The 17451-nt window shown below is 36.0% G+C and overlaps 3 protein-coding genes across 6 annotated transcripts; 2 read left to right on the top strand and 1 right to left on the bottom strand.

The window, feature by feature from the left end:
• Window positions 1-32: 32 nt before the first annotated feature.
• On the bottom strand, window positions 33-5021 carry LOC142522499 (succinate--CoA ligase [ADP-forming] subunit beta, mitochondrial-like). Of its 2 annotated transcripts, none has more exons than XM_075625938.1 (12): window positions 4810-5021; window positions 4161-4271; window positions 3874-3985; window positions 3395-3459; window positions 2500-2577; window positions 2032-2106; window positions 1773-1925; window positions 1437-1635; window positions 1225-1337; window positions 866-988; window positions 495-566; window positions 33-396 (listed from the first exon to the last, which is right to left on the bottom strand). In XM_075625938.1, the coding sequence occupies exons 1-12, from the start codon at window positions 4912-4914 to the stop codon at window positions 319-321; spliced, it is 1284 nt and encodes a 427-aa protein (XP_075482053.1). In that variant the 5' UTR covers window positions 4915-5021; the 3' UTR covers window positions 33-318. The 2 variants fall into 2 exon arrangements, with proteins under 2 accessions (XP_075482053.1, XP_075482061.1); XM_075625946.1 differs by having other exon boundaries at window positions 1225-1389; window positions 1501-1635; window positions 4810-5016.
• Window positions 5022-6375: 1354 nt separating this feature from the next.
• Window positions 6376-11964, top strand: LOC142522479 (protein NPGR2-like). Of its 2 annotated transcripts, none has more exons than XM_075625908.1 (6): window positions 6376-6770; window positions 7297-7694; window positions 7917-8169; window positions 8876-10086; window positions 10682-10835; window positions 11410-11964. In XM_075625908.1, exons 2-6 carry the CDS (start codon window positions 7320-7322, stop codon window positions 11724-11726), a joined length of 2310 nt encoding a protein of 769 aa, XP_075482023.1. In that variant the 5' UTR covers window positions 6376-6770; window positions 7297-7319; the 3' UTR covers window positions 11727-11964. The 2 variants fall into 2 exon arrangements, with proteins under 2 accessions (XP_075482023.1, XP_075482032.1); XM_075625917.1 differs by having other exon boundaries at window positions 6380-6770; window positions 7297-7577; window positions 11410-11961.
• Window positions 11965-12286: 322 nt separating this feature from the next.
• Window positions 12287-14668, top strand: LOC142522465 (rho GDP-dissociation inhibitor 1-like). Of its 2 annotated transcripts, XM_075625889.1 has the most exons (5): window positions 12327-12768; window positions 13344-13407; window positions 13495-13713; window positions 13943-14067; window positions 14362-14668. In XM_075625889.1, exons 1-5 carry the CDS (start codon window positions 12592-12594, stop codon window positions 14428-14430), a joined length of 654 nt encoding a protein of 217 aa, XP_075482004.1. In that variant the 5' UTR covers window positions 12327-12591; the 3' UTR covers window positions 14431-14668. The 2 variants fall into 2 exon arrangements, with proteins under 2 accessions (XP_075482011.1, XP_075482004.1); XM_075625896.1 differs by lacking the exon at window positions 13495-13713 and having other exon boundaries at window positions 12287-12768.
• Window positions 14669-17451: the final 2783 nt, after the last annotated feature.

Genomic DNA, 17451 nt, shown 5'->3' with positions numbered 1-17451 from the left:
ATTCTAGAAAAATGGCAAAACAAAGCAGGAAATTCAGCCATTTGACAGTTTATTATCAAAAAGGGAAAAAGCATGTCCACGGTTTTTTTCCCACACCAAATGCTGTCAGTACATCCAAATATCAGGGCTGCTTAATATGAAATCAAGAAAAACTAATGCTGTCTACATTCATCAATGAAGGGTATATCCTAATCGAAAACCTTCTCAGTGCAACTCACGAGACGATGATTCAGTGTATACATAAAAAATTTAACTCCAAAATAGCAAGGGGCAAAAGAGAGACCTCTCATGATTTAGGCAAAAGTACACAAAATGACTTCAAGTAGCTGAGGCCTTAACTGCTTTCTCAGCTGCATCGTCCAGATCTTCAGCAGTAATCAAAGCCATTCCACTTTCCTGCAAACACGAATATATTGGAAGAAAAAGAAAAGTTTTGTACTTTTGTCAGATAATTTACATTGCACATCTTAAATTAGATGAGCTTCAAAATTCACCTTCAGAATTCTTTTTCCCTGGTCAACATTGGTGCCTTCAAGACGTACAACTACAGGTACTTTCAGTTGAACCTTGAATAGAAGCGTAAGAATGCGTAAAAATTGTGATGATCTAATCAAAGACAGAAAAGTTAAATAGAAGCCAAACAAAAACATTTTATTGGGGGGTGCGGGGGGTGGGTGTCAATACAGGTAAAAAGTAGTAACTGACAGCAATGCAAAAAAAGGTGAACGCGTTAATACCTCAAATATTTGTCAAAGAAAGAGTGAAGTGCAAAGCAAAGCAAAGAGGCAAGTAACATAATTTTCAACCCACGGTTGTAAAAAGAAGTAATATCTCCCACGGAAAACCCATCAACACAAGCGTTTACCTGTTTAGCAGCATTGACAATTCCACTGGCTATCACATCACATTTCATTATTCCTCCAAAAATGTTGACAAGAATAGCCTTTACTTTCTCATCTGAAGTCAAAATTTTAAAAGCCTCCACAACCTTTCCAAGATATTCAACTAGAGTAGTCAGCTTTATAATCACATAAAGATAATTAAAACAATAGAGGATGGCAGCCATGAAGTTTGTACAATTTGTCGAAATTCTGAAACTACAGTCTCGTGATTAGATGACCGAAAACCAATCATCGCAGTTCAAGATATCCATGTATAACTTGCACCAATTCGTAACCAAAAGAAATCCACCATACATTGAACGGGAAATAAATCCGGTCTCACCTGGCCTTCAGAGGCATTTCCTCCAACATCAAGAAAATTGGCAGGAGTTCCTCCATGTAACTTAATAATATCCATGGTAGCCATGGCCAATCCAGCGCCATTCACCATGCAACCTATTTCCCCATCCAAACCAATGTAATTTAAGTCAGCCTTTGCTGCAGAAACCTGATAAAACAATGCAATATGAAATGAATACAACAATGCACGAATACTCATTTGCTCCATTGTACTAAATGTAATAAGCGAGCCAGTCAGAGAAAAGATGTTGGCCGATACCTCTCGAGGATCCTCTTGGGTTGGATCACGCAAAGAGAATATTTCTTTCTGACGAAATGCAGCATTATCATCAAAGTTGAGTTTAGCATCAGCTGCTACCAACTGGTTATCAGCAGTCTCAGCAATAGGATTGATCTGTTTAAAAATTGATGACTCAAAGGCAGATATAAGGATGTTTACACAAGTCGACAGCATTATAAATCTAGATGCATGCAAGCCATACTATAACACTAAATAGAACACTTGACAAAAGAGGAAATCAACCCAATCACCTCCAACAGAGTGCAGTCGCATTTACAGAAAAGTTCATATAACTTCTTCACGTGTTCAATTGAAGCAGCCCTATCAGCCACCTTGGGAGACAACCCATCAACTACCTTGGTAGCATCTTCATCAGTGATCCCTGTGAAAACATCAATAGGTACCTGGTTCAGGGAAGAACAAAAAGTCCCAATATTATAACATGGAACCAGATCCAGAAAGCAACTCTCGACAACAAAGCCAGATATCATAATAAATTAATGTATTGACCTTTATTATCAATTCTGGATGTTTCTCAGCAAGATCTTCGATACTGGTTCCTCCCTTTTTACAGGCGATAATAAGCTGCAAAAATACAATTTCAGTGTACAGGTCGGCACATTAATGCACCATCTATGGATTCACTTTAGTCCACATCCCATCTTTGCAACAAACAACATCATGTTGGCATAGAAAGGGAATCGATGCATACAGCAGACTAATAACATACAAGTATACATAGGTTGTTCCATTGACATTACAATTCATTATCCAGCAATATCTGATAAGTTCTGAAATTCTTCTTGGCTCAGAAACTGACAAGAAACTCCTATGTACGACAGTGTAAATACATCTCAAAAGATCTATAAAAGATTGAGTGGCTGATTGACACCATAAATGCAAGTAATTAAACAGTAAGGATGCACACTGTGGAATTATTAAAAGGAAAAACAAGAACTATGACACTCAGGAACTTACAGGACCAGCAGATTTACGATCAAGAGTAATGGCGAAATACATCTCATTGACAAGCGACAACTTCTCGCACAAATAAACCTGCAACCAAGAAAAGTTTTTATTTGCTTATCGTACACTAACTTATAACCTTATCAAGAAGCTCAACACAGCGGTAAAAAACTGCCACCAACACTAAAGCCGCAAGCTTAAGCAGAAGAAGAAAAGCAGAGCCATAAAACATTTTTCTTCAGAAATTCAACACACACAAACACACATGCACAGAGAGAGAGACAGAATAAAAACTTACTTTCCTACATTTTATAAGAACGCGCAAATACGATATCACTCATGATAAAAATGTGCAGCCAAGTTTCAAGCAAAGCAGCAAATGGAAGATAAAACTAAAAACTGAAAAGCCAAAATCATGTCATATATGATGTCCCCACTAATAAATAAACCTTATTCCCACTAATTGTCGCGAAAAATTATTTACCTGAAGGCACTTTTTTAATACCGCATACAGGTGCACATTACCATTAAACTGATTCAAATATCAGCAAGATCAGAGAAAATATCACATAAAAAACTAAAATAAGTTCAAGATTTTCTCAGTTGACTAGTTTTGTTCAGTAAATGTTTTGCAACACTATCTTTCCTGACTGTGACAAAAGAATGCCACAATGGTTAATAGAGATGTAAAATGAGAAGGTGTCTAGAGCAAATTTGATCATTAAAACAAAAAACCCTATAAAATTTGAAAATCAATTCTGACTGCAAGAACTAAATTTACAACTGATGTTAACAGCAATGATCTGCTTGCAAAATGAATATGTAAATGGCAGCCTTTTATAATTTTCCAGCATGTACCATCACACATTTCTTAATAAGAAGTTATGAACAAAATTTAAAGACGAACCTTGCTGACAATTTTTCCTTGGGGACCTGTTTGCTTAGTTACAAGTATCTGTCCGAGCATTTTCCCTGTAAAAACATACTTTGTAAGAGGACGTCCCTTCAGCTAGCCACACAAGTAAATCTTGTAAGGCAGTTTCCAGTTGCTGCATTCAAACAAAAAATTCTTGCTTTTCCTGACTAAAACTCAAGGATGTTCACGTACACAAGTTATCAGGAAAACTGAATAGATGAACCTATTAGCACTTCATCAGTTCATCCTTGATACAGTTTGTTCAATAATTTGTAGAAAAAAAGGTGGAATATAGCATCCACAACTTACGTGAAATAGGTTACTTTCATACCTCAACAACTTCAGGTTTCCTCCGATAAAACACATTTCAAGATGCAAGAAGTTAAATCATGCCTAAGTAGCTGCCGATACATAACTTAAAATTCTATAATTAACAGCCTTATATAATTCAAAACATATTTTCCTCATACCAGCTATTTCTTCAACCTGTTCAGCCTTCACAATATGCACTCCTCCTTGGAGACCACTTTTAAATGTTCCCAGTCCGCGGCCACCAGCAAGGATCTGGGACTTCACCACCACCTATATCACAAAAAAACAGATATTTGCCTCTTCTGATCACATATTATCAGACACCATAACAGAAACCTAATTGAAGCAATTAGAAGCCATAATTCTTTCTCTGTTTACCCACTTTTCAAACCATAAATAACACATTTGTGTAAGAAGAACAAGGATAAGGATTTGACATCTGCACCTCACTTTGGTTGGAGAACATGTCACGCATTGCCTTCTTGACCTCATCAGCTGAGCCAACTGCCACACCTTTTGGAACATTAATCCCATGTTTGCTCATCAATTCAGCTCCCTGATATCATTAACACAATATGCAGATTAACTCGCCGAATGTACAGGACAACAAATGTTCAGAAAAATAAAAGAATAACCTGGACATAAGATAAAACGTGGCTCTAATATTCACAGTATCAGTAACGCGTCAGGTATCCATGAAAACCTATATATTATACATGTCCCAAGGCGTCTGACCAGGTCTAATATGGCAAATGCTCCATCAAATTTTAGTGTGCTTATCATTGTATATATGCAATTTGGACCTCCAAAACCTATTCAATCATCCCCCGCCCCTCTCTATTAAATTCAAGTGTTGGCATTGTAGAAGTTGCAAAGAGAAGAGTAAACGCAATCTGAGACACAGTACCACAATGACATATTCCCAAATCCATCTAGGAAATGGAATAGACAAACAAAATTCACACAGACAAACACTTTACTACGCGCTATTTCAGCAACACAAACCTCGAATCAGATCACGCTCAAAACACAACTTCGGAGAAATGAAATCATGATCTCCCAACAGGCACGGGCGGGATATTGAGGAAGCGTACCTGATATTCGTGAATATTGAGACGACGGAGCTGCTGCTGCTGCTGCCATTTTCCGGCAACGGACAGAGAGCGACTAGCGAGTTTCCCCAGCAATCCTCTCACCATTTACTCCTCTCTTCACAACTTTTTGTAAGATCCTTTTGCAGAGATCGAACTGGAACACGGATAATCAATAAGATGATAAATGAAAAAGTAGTTCAATCGAAAACTATAACGAATCAAGTTCATTTAAACATGAATCGAATTAAATTGTTTTTAATTATTAAATAATTTCTTAATTCAATTTTAAAATATTCAAAAACATTGTTTTTATTATTCTTTTTTAAAAAATAATAAAATAATAAATATTGATACTTTATTAATTATTATTAAATTATCGTTATTATGAAACTAACTATTATTATTATTATTATTATTACAATATAGATTTATATTAATTAAGTTAAATAAAGAAAACATCATGTAAATATAGAACATGAGGATTGAAGAGTGAAAATGATGATTATTATTCAAATTCGATGGAATGACTATTTCTATAAACACAAGAATGAATATCTCTCGATGAAATGAACATTCTCGTTTCAATATCATACCAATTATGTATATAAAAAATAAGATTAAAATATTCATTTCATTTACATCGTATTTTTTTCTGTCAAACATATCTTAAACAACATCAGCACCCGATTAGAAATTGTTGATGGGGACGAAGACACGTTCAGGTTCGATCAAAGATCCATTAATTGGGAAGAATACTTACGAGCTTCATTAGCTCCACTTGTTATTGCCCAATATTAACATATACAGCATACGTATGGAATTTTAATAATTTATTTCACAATTTAAAGGGTGTATGTTTCTAATATCATGAGTATTATGAGATAAATATATCCCATGCATTTACGTGAAATAAGATCCTATTCATTTAAATAGCTTCAGGTATTTTAAAGATTTTCGTATTTTATCTCATTATTATATTATATGTATAAATATATGTATGCTATAATTTAATACAAAACACAGTTTCACGTATAAAGTTTCTGAAAAATTAAATCATATTTTAGTAATTTTTCCGCATAAATTCAGGTATCTAAAATTTTTATGTGTTTCTATTATATTTTGTTTTCTTATAAATAAAATATATACAAGTGTACTAGATACTAGTAATAAAAATACATTTTAAGTCTATATCTATAGACATCTATGTCCCAAACAGCGAATTCAAGATCACAACATATATTTTGAGGTTTGTTATTCCAATATTGAAAAAATGTATCTCAAAACAAAAATCGAGAAATCAGGTACAAAAACTACTACTGAAAACAAAAATATGTTTGAGTTCGATCTAAAAAACGATCCAAAGTATCCCGATTACTTGATCAATGTTTTTTTTCACGTACTTGTTAATTATGTGCTCGATCTTTATAATGTTTTTGCACACACTATAAAATATTTGTAAATTTGAGAATTAAATATTGGTAATAATAATATATTTGGAATGATGTTATAATTGCTATACGCGTCGCAAAGCGGCGCTCAAAATATTAAAGAAATATTAGTTGGCCCCACATAGAGCTCCTCTTGCCCCAATTCTCAATTGCCAGATACGATACAGTATTTGGGGCTTTGCATTGAATTAGCTATTAATTAATCGCTGCTTTTTTCCCCAAATCTTCAGTCACACGCTTCCCTTGTTTTCTGTTTTCACCGCCGGACCATGACCGAATCCCTCCAATTTGTACAGAAACTTTAATTGCGCTCTCATTTTTTGTAAAGAAAAGAAAGGCGAAGAAAAAGACTGGTTTGTGTAAGCTCTGTCGGATTCTTGTTTGATCGCAGGGTTTTTTAGTACCCTGCATCTGAATAAAATTGGGAATTTTCATTGGTAAGATGTGGGCTGGTGTGTATATGCCCTGGCATTCAATCTTCGGTCGCTTGCGGTTTGCTTCCAGTTTTCAAGGGTAATATATTACATGTATGCGTACTTTTTTTTTTTGCTTTATTGATTGAATGATCTTTGAATATTGAAGCTTTATTGTACGGGGTCTTGGTTTTTGAACTTAGAAATTTTTACCCACAAGGGTTTCTGATTTTGTGTTTTGGGGATAAGGGTTGTTAATTTTGCTGATCAACGGCTGGTGGGTTGGGCTCCTGTGGTGTTCACTGAGCGATAGTTTCTGTTTTCTGAAATGGGTTCTTTTCGGCTATTAGAATTTGGAACTTCTGTTGATTAATTACTTGGTTTCTGTTTGAAGTTTCGAAGTTATAGCAAGTTGTGAGTATTCTTAAAAGCCTTACTTGCCCGCGAGCTTTGTAGCTGTAAACCGATGGTGAATTGATCTGACAACAGCATTCACATTCATGTCTAAGTATTACAGTTACTGGATTATATAATTTATAGAAACATAATTTTTATAGTGTTTTTTTATGGATATTATATCCAAAAGCGGGCTAATTTTTGAAGTATTGGAAATCTGTTTGTTGAAGGCGTTTTACGGGGCTGAAACAACATGACGAATGAGACTAAGATTAAAGAAAGACAACGGGAACACATTCGAGTTAAGTTGGGGAAAATAATGCAGTGTCTCTGCTCAGGAGAACAGACAAGAGTAAATGAAATGGTCCCTTCTTCTAAATCTGTTGCTGTCCAGGGTTATTCTGCTAGCGTGTATTCATCTCAAGCTGGAGAAACTGAACGTAAACCTGATACTGGCAACATCGAAGAAGCTGAAACATCATTGCGTGAAAGTGGTTGTTTAAATTACGAGGTTGTTTTCTCATGTTCTTCATATATAAATTTTCTTCAGACCTCATTTTGGCTCAATTTCATTCTGTTTGAAGAAGCTGAAACATCATTGCGTGAAAGTGGTTGTTTAAATTATGAGGTTGTTTTCTCATGTTCTTCATATAAAATTTTTCTTCAGACCTCGTTTTGGCTCAATTTCATTCCGTTTGATAAGGTCTTGCTTATGATTATAATATTTATGTCGGCTTTTATCTTTTATATGTTCTATCATCAGAGTATTGATTTGCTGTTTCTTTTGATTAGTTCTGGCAGAACCTGTGTTAGTATTTTATGATCTTAACATGACAATTTTAATTATCAGGAAGCCAGGGCATTGTTGGGGAGGTATGAGTATCAAAAAGGAAACTTAGAAGCTGCCTTGCATGTTTTTGAAGGGATAGATATTGCTGCAGTGACACCAAAGATGAAAATCACACTTGCTGCAAGAGGGGAAACTCATAAGAGACGGTTGCATAATTATGCAACGCCACCAATGTCTATACATGCTGTCAGTTTGCTCTTGGAATCAATTTTTCTAAAAGCAAAATCATTTCAAGCCCTTGGGAGGTATAAAGGTAACTTTTGTGTGTCTTATTGAATCATCTTTGTTATCGTCCAGCGATACATATAAATTTATTGCGTTGTGCTGTCTCATGCAGTTCTCTTTATGACTTCATTCATTGTTGTATCCTGAATTCTTGTAAAATCATTAGGTTTTCAAAGATTTTTGGAATTTATTTCCTGTTTGGTTTTTTTCTTAATGCTATATTAATTGTGTATCTGAAGTAAATATTCGAAGAAAGGCAGTTGTGATTTGTTCCTTCTTGGAATGTTCGTTGTAAAGGGCAATCAACATACGAATAATCTATTAGTCTCTCTATTACATGGCTTCTGGACATACTCTGTTCCTCAGGCTTATTTGACTATTGAATTTTGTCTGTAATGATTAAAATTAATGGTCAGTGGCTCTCCCTGTCTTAGTTTGTCCTCTAATTATTTTGACCATAGTTAGGCTGTTATGGCAGATGTAGCATTTAGTAATATTCCGTTGGACTTTCCTGTTGGTTCAGTTCAGTGCTTTGTGGAAGTTTTGATATTTGTCTTCCCCCCTGGATTTTGTGGCTGGTTATACTTGAGAAGCCCTTGTCTTTCCATATCTCGTTTTGACCGTGGAAAGGGGTGGTATTGTAGGCAAATAGTTATTGCAGAAAATCATTCTTTGAGTTTGGCAAACCTGCAAATGGAATAGCTCTGATTTGTGTTTCCAATCCCCTTTTGCAGAAGCTGCTCAATCATGCTCAGTAATTCTGGACATTGTTGAATCTTCATTACCAGCAGGCTTACCTGAAAACTTTGGTGCTGACTGTAAATTGCAGGAGACGTTAACTAAGGCTGTCGAGCTGCTTCCAGAATTGTGGAAACTTGTCGAGTCTCCCCGTGAATCTATCTTGTCATATCGCCGGGCCCTGCTTCATCAGTGGAATCTTGATGCGCAAACTATTGCAAAGATTCAAAAGGAGTTTGCGGTCTTTCTCTTGTACAGTGGAGCCGAAACAATTCCCCCAAACCTACGATCTCAGATAGACAGTTCATTTGTTCCCAAAAACAATATTGAAGAAGCAGTTCTTCTTTTGATAATTCTATTAAGAAAAGCTTCTCTGATGAAGATTGAGTTGGATCCTTCGATTTTGGATCACCTTACCTATGCATTATCTGTATCAGGTGGACTTAGGGCTTTAGCTAATCAACTGGAAGAGCTGCTTCCTGGAGTTTTAGATCGGAGAGAAAGATATGATATCTTAGCTCTCTGTCATCACTCAGAAGGTGATGACTTGGATGCTTTGGATTGTTGGGAGAAATTATTAAAAAGTCATTCTGATTCAACATGTTTACATGGATTATTGTTTGCATCAAAGATATGTGGGGAAAGCTCAAAGCACATAGAAGATGGGATTAGTTTTGCTCGCAGAGCAGTTGAAGGCTCGCATAGGAGATGTCACCAGTTGGCTGGTGTTGCCAATTGCATGCTGGGCATCTCTCTTTCTGTAAAATCTGGATCAGTTCTGTCTGATAGTGAGAGGGTTGAAAGACAATCTGAGGCTCTTACAGCTTTCGAAACTGCTGGGAGAATGACTAAACTGAATGATCCTGTCTCTGTTCATCAACTGTGTTTACAGTATGCTGAGCAGAGAAAGTTGGATTCAGCACTTCATTACGCCAAATGCTTGGTTAAATTGGAAGGAGGATCTAATCTTAAAGGATGGATCTTGTTGGCTCGAATATTATCTGCTGATAAACGCTATTTAGATGCTGAAACTATCATTAATGCTGCCCTAGATCAAACTGGAGTATGGGATCAGGGAGAATTGCTAAGAACTAAAGCTAAGCTCCAAATTGCCCAGGGTCTAATGAAGGAGGCCATTGAAACTTTTTCTCGACTTCTTGCTGTCCTTCAAGTTCAGAGCAAAAGCTTTACTTCGGAGAAAGAGAAGGTGTGCTGCATCTCACTTCTCTATGGCATAAATATACGTATATATGCTTTGCTATATTCTTAACTGAAATGGTTTAAATTGGGCATGAATGGGTCAGTTTTAGATACTCATGATGTTTAGTTGCCCAATGAGCCAATATCTGGTTGTTGAAAAGAATATTTACTGCCATAACTCCCTTCTGGTTCTCAGCATTTAAAAAACTGAGGAGAGGATGCATGCCATCATAATGCATAACTAAATATCCAACAGTTGATGATTCAAGGCAACCAAATCTTTTATGGCCTGATTAATTCCCACAAGAATATGTGCTACTCTTTTGTTGACTCACATTGGTACCAGCATACAAAACATGATATTTACTCGGCATGTTGCTCGAAAATTGATATTTTAGCTTGGCCAACTTGTTCTTGCCATTGTAGTTACCATTTTTCCGCAATCCGATCTTAGACCTTTATGTGGGATCTTTGTTACATCCCCCATTCTCCATCTTGTTGCAAATTTATTTATTTTGGTGCAAACAATACTCATCTATTTAGGTATGCTGTCTCTATGAAGTTATGGTTTGACGAAAATCCTGTGTGTTTCATATTGACAGGACAGAAGAAAACATAACAAAAATCTAGAGATGGAAACATGGCATGATTTGGCTTCCATCTACATAAGTTTGTCCCAATGGCAAGATGCTGAGATCTGTCTTTCAAAATCCAAAGCCATCAGTACTTTTTGTGCCTCTAGATTGCACACTTCAGGTATATAATGCTTGCTTTTCTGGTTTCCCCTCCCTCATATTTCCATACTTTGTTATTTGTTTCTTGTTGTCACCGTAATGAAAATTATTCTAAACTATAAGAAACACACATAACGAACATAAAACACAAAACCAAAAGCCATTTTTGGTATGATTTTGGGGAAAGATTTCGGAGAACTAGTTTTGTGAGGATCAACTGAATGTTTGGTATGATTTTGGGTCTTTTGGGGAAAGATTTTAGAGAACTAGTTTTCTGATAATCAACTGAATGTTTGATATTATTTTGGCCTTCTGGTGGGGATGTAAATGCTCAATGACGCCAAAAATGAATGGATGGAGATGTTACATAATATAAAATTATTTTGAGATTTTGGAGTATAGGGTTTTGTATTATAATAGTGTATCTAACTATATAGTTTTACATAGCTAATCAAAAGTTGAATATTTAGTAAAAAAATATTATGCCGGGTGATTTGGGATAAGGCGTAGGAAAGTTTCCCTTTCTGTTGCATATTCATACTTGATCATGAACCAGCTGGTCAAAAGCTCAATCCCATTTTGTGCCATAAAAACAGGTTTGCTTGACGAAGCAAAAGGCCAGCACAAAGAAGCACTAAAAGCCTATGAACTTGCCCTCGAAGTTGATCCGACACACGTCCCAAGTCTAGTCTCCAAGGCTACAGTGCTGAGAGAGATCGGTTGCCTATCTCCTGCAATTATACGAAGCTTTTTGACAGAAGCTCTACGACATGACAGGACAAACAGTTCCACATGGTATAACCTTGGCCTTCTTTACAAAGACGGAGGCAGTTCATTAGCACCGGAAGCGGCTGAATGTTTCAAAGCTGCTGCATTTCTTGAAGAGACTGCACCGGTAGAGCCCTTCAGATGAGTGGCTATTTCCCAATGCCTGATGTGTAGATTGAGTAAAGCACAGATATTGTTGAAGAGTGATAAATATTCGCATTTTTTATATGACTAGCATTGATAAAATCACCGTGTTGGAATCTAAATGAAGTGTAATCACGCATAGAATAACTGACAATTTGTTATGGGCTCATGAATGATTGTGAATTTGTAAATGATCGTGTAATAACTTTAAAATTGTAAGTGAAACCTTTGACTAATGTTTGGGTGCTTCACTCGTTAAAAATTATGGTGAGTTAGGAAGATACGTTACCGAATAAAAAGATGATATACATTTGCTCGACCCAGAACGAGAATTTCTGAACTTTGGTGTGCTTGTTCCATGGCCTATAAAAATGGGCCCATATTTTGGGGGTATTAGGTCGACGGATTCCAACGAAAAATCTTGGATGATTACAGCAAAGTCGTTGTCGTTTGGTCTGTATTTCGAAACTTGTAATAATTATTATCCTTAACACCCATATTCAATCATGACTCGGATAGTCAGATTACAGCTGCGTTTCACAAGAAACTGGCAATAATAATTTAGTAGCCGGAATATGAAATCTACTCAATTAGCACTTTCAAGTTTCGAAAGTCACTGCAGTGTGGGACGTGGCAAGACACTATAAATCGCAAAGGGCCGCTGACAGCGACAAGCAACTAACTTTGTCTGTCTTTGGAGAAAATCAAGAAAAAACGAAAGATTTTCTTTGTCTGCCCACATTACAGTAGAATCAAATAAATTTTATTTATTCCCTACTTTTTGACTGGTAACGCTAGGTTTGCTATATATATATATATATATTCTGCTAGCCCTTTTCAAGAACTCTGGAGTTTTTGCGGAAAAAATGGAAAGTGGGGACATAAAAGGGGTCGGGCCATCTTCAGCTTCGGCATTGGCTGGAGAAGAGAAGAAGCAAGAATTGGCGATGAAGGAAGAAGAAGAACATCAAGAAGACGAGATTTTTGGAAAGTTTGTTCCGGGCCCTCTTCTTCCTCTCAAAGAGCATATTGAGAAAGATAAGGTTGTATTTTGCATCCCATTTTTAAACTGTACTGTTATTGATATTGCTCTGCTTTGAGATCACTAGAAATTGAATCTTGAAAGCATTGGGGGGTTTTGAAGTTGTTCATTTTCTGTTACTTTGTCTTCCTTTCTTGTTTTATGGGGAAGCTTGTGTTTTGTTATTGGACATTTACCACTGCTTAAGTTTAAGTCCTTGGTTAGTTGGTTAAACATTAGCTAATGCCAACAGGACAAGTCTTTATTTTTGGCGTTCTTAGTTAAGTTCTTTTGCTTGATAAATGTAAGTTGTTTCAAGTATTTAAACGTATGCTTGGATCCAGAAATTCAATAGACGGGACGATCCGGACAAGCCAGTGGCGTGACGGGGGTTGTAACTTGTGGGGATGCTGAGCTCTTAAATTATTCCCATGTATAAGTTCGAGTGTAGTTTGGTTCCGATACATGCTCGGATTGTTTGCTGAAGAGATTGTTAAGACTGGCATGTAATTTACACTTTGAGATGATCGATAACTGTAAAAATACTAGTAAACTATTTTTGTTGAAACTCTGACTTCTTTCCTGTGTACCTTCTAGGAAGACGAAAGTTTAAGAAGATGGAAGGAAAAGCTTCTTGGTTGCCTAGAAAGTGATTTGAATGGTTTGTTCGAGCTTGTAACTCGGTATAATTATTGTATGCTAACTCTAGTTCATCTTGTTCCGCTAAAACATTGTCCATTCTTTCAAGATCAAATGGAGCCGGAAGTTAAATTCCACTCGATTGGAATCATATCCTCTGATGGAGAAGTTAACACTCCATTCCCCCTGAGTGAAGACCTGAACAAACTCGCACCTTTTACACTTCGAGAGGGCTCAAGTTATCAGCTTAAGCTGACCTTCTCTGTCCTACATAACATTGTATCGGGCCTGGTATATACAAATACAGTTTGGAAGGGTGGACTTGAAGGTTTGGAATGTAACACAATTTATATAGCATGATGCATTTTCTTGGTTGTGCTGTCTAGTTCAATAACATGTTCCGGCACTTGCTTAGCTTGAAATCCCCGTTTGGGCCTGTTACTAGATGACCTTAGATTTACTAACGGCTAGAACTTCGTAACATGATGAAATAAAGGATTTGAAGGCATACATAAAAATTCTACAAGTCATGATCTCCCTTTTATTTGTACATGCAGTCGATCGAAGCAGTGGAATGCTAGGCACATTTGCTCCTCGAAAAGAACCTTATGCACACACCTTAGAGGAGGAGACCACTCCATCTGGCGTTCTTGCGAGGGGTGTATACACTGCAAAACTAAAGGTGTGTACTCCCCGAAACGACGTTTTCTCCCATTTGATGTTTAAATTAAATTCATCAATTTATATGGCACTGATACTGTGATATAAAAGATACTATCTGCTCCTGTTGTTGTATTATGCACTGAATCAAGGTTTATGCATGATATCTGGCTCTTAGAAGCTTAAGAGTCTGAGAAAGAAGAATCATGTGTTTGATGAGTATTTTTGCAACATTAAGAAATGATTTAATGTTAAGACTTCTAATTCTTTCGATACCACTTTGGTTTTATATCGCAGTCTTATTGTGTTCTTGCAGTTCAAGGACGATGACAAAAGATGTCATATGGAGCTCAACTACTCGTTCGAGATCAGAAAGTGCGATTAGCACTAGTTCAGAGCCTTCTTTTAGTCGTTTTCAAGTCATTCGATTGTTTTGTTGAATCTTGTTCGACCCCATTAGATGACAAGGGAAGAAAAACAGAACAGTTCTCATTTGTTAAATATTTTTGTTTCTAGTCCGAATCTGTTGTGCCAAGATGAAGTTTGTGCTATTTTTCAAATTTCATTATGAATCAGAATGTTTGAAGTGGCAATGCGTATTCTTTGGCTGGTTTGTTTAATTATCTAAATAAATTGTTTAATGCTATTTTTTTTAATAGTCCATGAGAATGAGAAAATGTTTTAACGGAATGAATGCTATGCTTTTGGATTGTGTATGAATTCAAAATGGGATTTCGATGAGTGCATTTTAAATTAATACTATATTGAGTACGAATTAAGACTCTTTGTTATAATAATAAATAAAATACCAAGTGCTTTAATATCTATGAATTCGCAAATCACACAATTTATATAAATAGAATTTAAATGACTATGTGAATATGCACTTTATTTTTAGTTTGGCATGATAATTAAATAGATATGTGTTTTTAGTCCAAATTTGCAAAACTCAAATTCTACAAAGCTCAAAGCGAAATTCATATAACGTAAAAACTCAGTAGCCAAGCCCGTGAAGAAATCATTTGATGAGCAAGATGAAAGGAGTTGATTCACGACCCATTGTGGATGACCATGGAAGGTCGTTGGAACAGCTCGGTGGAATAAAACAAAAAAGAAAAGAAGAATCAGAAAACTCTCTCGCAAAAATCATCAACAAACAACATCAAAAAGCTTCAGCAAATTCTCCTAATTACATATTCATTTCTTGTAAAAATGTCGCTCAAGTTCATAACAGCATAATTAAATTTGATGCTATTCATTGATCATTTTTGCAATTTTCACTATATTCCTCAACCAAATTCGTAGATTTGAAGTCATACCGAGATAATTATAAGGAACAATCAAATCGAGACACACAACATTTGATAATAGAAGTCATAGCATCTAACATTTGGCACGATCCGTATCTGGCACGGCCCGTAATTTTCTGTGCAAACAGATTTTGGCACTCTCGATGGGACCAGTGCCTCCAAAGCGTAATAAGAAGCATGGATGAATTCCTCAGTCTCAAAGGAAGGACATTTGTTCAAAGGTAGAAGATACTAATGATGGCGGAATATCAGTCGAACAACATTTGCATGAGTTCGAATAGGAAGCTATGAAAGAATGAGTTGCATATTCTGTTGGCCAGGAAATTCCCGTTAACATTATAATGTCTATAGAGAAAAATATATGCAATGATCTCAGAGGAATGACTGATGCCTTTACTATTGTCGGGACAAATTTTATGCATAGATGAGAGAGTGAATTAGATCTTGAAAAGAGGGGAATGAACTATCAGTGAATGACAAACTCAAATACATTGAGACTAAGTGGTTCGTGAATCAAGGCCAATGATCGAGTAATTCTCAAGCATGTGAAGCTCGCCGCTTGGGGAATCACATGCTTTTTGTGTCTCTTGAGTAAGGCAAATGTACTTCTCCGCACAGAAGGGAGGATGAATCGTGGCAAAGACACCAAAATCGGGTAAATAAGTGGTCGATGATGTGTTTGTTGTGACTTCTCCTAACATACAACCAGAGATGCATGATTGTGTGGGAATACGTGGATATTCAGTTCCGAATTCAGAGAAGAACACTCGGGGGGCAAATTATCATCCACACCCATTAAGACAAACTCCAGTATTGGATTTTGAGACTGTACGTGATGTTATTCGAGGAGTTGTATGGCCCAAGAGTGAGGTCAATCAACCGACCAGTTTTTCACAAGACATACTTTGATGTTGTTGATCATGATAATCCTCATCCATGAGATTACCCCATTTCATACTTTACTTTATACTATGGGGAAGATGGTCAGTCTAGCGTGGAACATGTAGCAAGGTTTACGATAGAATGTGGTGAATTGGCACACTTGGATAATTTTGCCAACTACAAATGACATCAATAAAAATTGTCATTTAATTTTAGATGATTGATAGTGGACAGTGAAATTATGTGGTTTGTTTTTATAGCCGTGTTATGTTTTTATAAATTATTATGTGTCATATAAAAAAAATAAGTTATTTGGTCGTTTTTACAAAAAAATAAAAAAAATTGGGCATAGTTCTCTTGTAAACGTGACATGTCAAAAATACAAATATATGTAAACAAATCTCAAGCAACGGGTATAATATTAACATGTTTCCAAGAACAAAAACTTTCAAGTCTACACATCAGAAAAACACTTGTCAAATCATGACAAACAAGTCCAAAAAGTACAACTACTATCCATAATCTACTTGTTTTATTTTTTTCTCAATGTGTATTATACTTCATACGTATATGCACAGCCGTTTGCAAAGATATTCATCCAAACTTAGTAATTTTCTTTTGGATTGGCCAGCGACACTCCCATGAGACAATATTTTTCATCTCCATTAGTCTTTAAGGTTCTTCCTTGTATGGCTTTTGAGGTTGTCAAATCTTTGATTTCTCCAATTATGTTTCCTGCAAAATAAATTAGAATGATTGAGAAATCAATAGAGTGGTGATTAACAAAACTATGAATGCTCAATATAAAGTGGAAGAAGAACATCTACCAAACAAGATGTAAGGTGACCAAGATGTAATTTTGATTGAAGCCCCAATAGCCATATAATGATTTTATAACTAATCCCTCGGTGTATATGTGTGGTGAAAGTAATGAAAAACTATAAATTATTGTGTTTTTACTTGGGAGCTCGTTGTGGAGTTGCATTTGAACTTGGAGGATTAACGGGTCAAGCCATGATCTCGAAAATATTGAAGGATAAAAATCATATGTTCCACGAGTCCCCATGAGAAGAAACACGACATCCAGATGTGAATTTTTTTTTATATTAAGAATAAACACTTGGTATTTATTCATGTGACAAATGTGTGCAGATAGAAAGGAGAAGAGGTGAAATGCAAGCTAGGAAACCTCGATGAATATTCTATCATATATG

This window comes from Primulina tabacum, chromosome 2 (assembly GCF_025594145.1).
Source record: "Primulina tabacum isolate GXHZ01 chromosome 2, ASM2559414v2, whole genome shotgun sequence".
Lineage (NCBI taxonomy): Eukaryota > Viridiplantae > Streptophyta > Magnoliopsida > Lamiales > Gesneriaceae > Primulina > Primulina tabacum.
Note: the sequence above shows the minus strand (reverse complement) of the source record. Positions and strands in the feature narration are given on the sequence as shown.

Coding starts and splice junctions, on each gene's coding strand:
- LOC142522499 (XM_075625938.1), bottom strand. CDS start 4,914: ATGGTGAGAGGATTGCTGGGGAAACTCGCTAGTCGCTCTCTGTCCGTT. Junction 2,578..3,394: donor AAGGAAAAATTGTCAGCAAG/GTTCGTCTTTAA, acceptor TCTTGGTTGCAG/GTTTATTTGTGCGAGAAGTT. Junction 1,338..1,436: donor TAGTACAATGGAGCAAATGA/GTATTCGTGCAT, acceptor ATGGGGAAATAG/GTTGCATGGTGAATGGCGCT.
- LOC142522479 (XM_075625908.1), top strand. CDS start 7,320: ATGACGAATGAGACTAAGATTAAAGAAAGACAACGGGAACACATTCGA. Junction 7,695..7,916: donor GTGGTTGTTTAAATTATGAG/GTTGTTTTCTCA, acceptor TTTAATTATCAG/GAAGCCAGGGCATTGTTGGG. Junction 10,087..10,681: donor TTACTTCGGAGAAAGAGAAG/GTGTGCTGCATC, acceptor TCATATTGACAG/GACAGAAGAAAACATAACAA.
- LOC142522465 (XM_075625889.1), top strand. CDS start 12,592: ATGGAAAGTGGGGACATAAAAGGGGTCGGGCCATCTTCAGCTTCGGCA. Junction 12,769..13,343: donor AGCATATTGAGAAAGATAAG/GTTGTATTTTGC, acceptor TGTACCTTCTAG/GAAGACGAAAGTTTAAGAAG. Junction 13,714..13,942: donor TTGGAAGGGTGGACTTGAAG/GTTTGGAATGTA, acceptor TTGTACATGCAG/TCGATCGAAGCAGTGGAATG.